Source organism: Gracilinanus agilis, chromosome 3, assembly GCF_016433145.1.
Source record: "Gracilinanus agilis isolate LMUSP501 chromosome 3, AgileGrace, whole genome shotgun sequence".
Taxonomy (NCBI): domain Eukaryota; kingdom Metazoa; phylum Chordata; class Mammalia; order Didelphimorphia; family Didelphidae; genus Gracilinanus; species Gracilinanus agilis.
The window spans coordinates 85,229,745-85,231,589 of record NC_058132.1 but is presented as its reverse complement, the minus strand read 5'-3'; the positions used below and the strand labels follow the sequence as shown (position 1 = coordinate 85,231,589).

The 1,845-nt window shown below is 38.2% G+C and overlaps 1 protein-coding gene across 1 annotated transcript; it reads left to right on the top strand.

Moving 5' to 3' along the window:
• Positions 1–352: 352 nt before the first annotated feature.
• LOC123243290 (vomeronasal type-1 receptor 1-like) lies at positions 353–1,273 on the top strand. The gene has a single exon (XM_044671523.1). It carries the CDS (start codon positions 353–355, stop codon positions 1,271–1,273), a length of 921 nt encoding a protein of 306 aa, XP_044527458.1.
• Positions 1,274–1,845: the final 572 nt, after the last annotated feature.

Genomic DNA, 1,845 nt, shown 5'->3' with positions numbered 1-1,845 from the left:
ACCATAGTTCAACTTTTGCTTCAAATTCCTTCTTGCTGGGTGACCTGGAACAAGTCTCAAACTCTCATCTGCTTCAATTTCCTCATCTGTGAAAGGGGATGATTTTAGAACCTTCCCACCGCCCCCCCCAGGGTTGTTATAAAGATCAAAAGTACTTTGTAAACCTTAAAATGTTATATAAATGTTATTACTACTGATAACAATTGTCATTACTTAGTTGGGCAGAAATGAAAGACGTGGTAATTTTATATTAGGGCTAACTCTCTTACCAAGGCATATTCTCAACCTCTTGTGTTTTTTTCTAGTTTGTTCTGATTTTGATTGCTATTTGTTCCCCCCAAATATCTTTGCAATGGTTGCTATTGACATAGCATCTAGCATTATCTTCATCTCTCAGACTGGAGTTGGGTCCCTGGGAAATTCCATTGTCCTGGCCCTTTACATCTTTACTTTTTTCACTGGACACAGGCTGAAGCCCCTAGATTTGCTGATCACCCACTTAGCCTTTGTCAATAATGTGGTGCTCCTCTCCAAAGGGATTCCCCAGACAATAGCTGCTTTTGGATTCAAGAATTTCTTGAATGATAATAGCTGTAAACTTATTTTTTACTTTCACCGAGTAGCCAGGAGTCTTTCTCTCTGTACCACCTGCCTCTTGAGTGGCTTCCAGACCATTATCATCAATTCCAAAAGCATCAGAATGGCAAACTTCAGATCTAGAATGCCAAAGCTCAGCATACTCTTCTGTTTCCTCTGCTGGGCACTCAGTCTACTAATAAATAGCAATATCCTTGTTCATATTAAAGGTCCGACGGAGTCTAGAAATGTTACTGAGAGATGGGAGTTGATTTATTGTTCATCATTTAATATCTCAAGTCATATACCAATATTTTCAATCATGGCTTCTGTTCTTGATCTTGTGTGCATGGGAATCATGGTCTGGACCAGTGGATCTACGGTGCTTATCCTGTACAGACACCACCAGCAAACCCAGTACATTCTCTGCAAACATTTCACACCTGGATGTGCTCCTGAGACCAGAGCTACTCAAATTATACTGCTATTGGTCAGCATGTTTGTCTCCTTTTATATGTTTAACTCTATCATGGTGTGGTATATAAGATTTTTTAAGCCAAGCCTCTGGTTTGTGCATACCTCTGTGTTCCTGTCTGCTTGTTTCCCAGCTTGTAGCCCCTATGTCTGGATCATGGGTAATTCCCAAATTCTCAGGGACTGTGTAGCTTCCTGGCAGAGAATAAAGCTCCTATCTTAACACCTAGGAGAAGAGGTTTACCCTGAGATCTACCTTTATAGGATCTGTTATAAAGAAGGGGGTCTGTGGGAGATCCTTAATCTATAGAATAACTCTAATATTATCTCAAAGGTTTAACCTCACTTTTTAACTTTCATTGTAATTTTTTCCAAATAACATGTAAGTAAAATTTTTAATGATCATTTTTTGACATTTCTTTTGATCCATGTTCTCTCCTTCTTCCTCTCCTCCTTCCTCTCTGAGGCAAGAAGTAATATGATACAAGTTATACTCACTTTTCCAAATAAAAGGATCACTGAAGTTCCATTAGTGAGGAACTCCGAGGTTAGATTTAATTCAGTGAATTTTAAAGTATTTAAAATTATGAGATTGGGTGAATCTCAGGTCTCACCATCCCCCACAATCCACATTTCAAAGATCATTTAGAATAACATGCTTTTCATAGCTTCAGTGAGAAAGTCTTTATCTGCTCAAATTCTGTACATATGAGCTAATTATTTGTCATGATGTGGAAATATTATATGTCAAAGGAAAAATGAAGCCCCTAATTTGTAGTCATTTCATTTCCAGAT

Bases quoted from the DNA above. Each gene is read 5' to 3' on its own strand.
- LOC123243290 (XM_044671523.1), top strand. From the start codon at position 353: ATGGTTGCTATTGACATAGCATCTAGCATTATCTTCATCTCTCAGACT.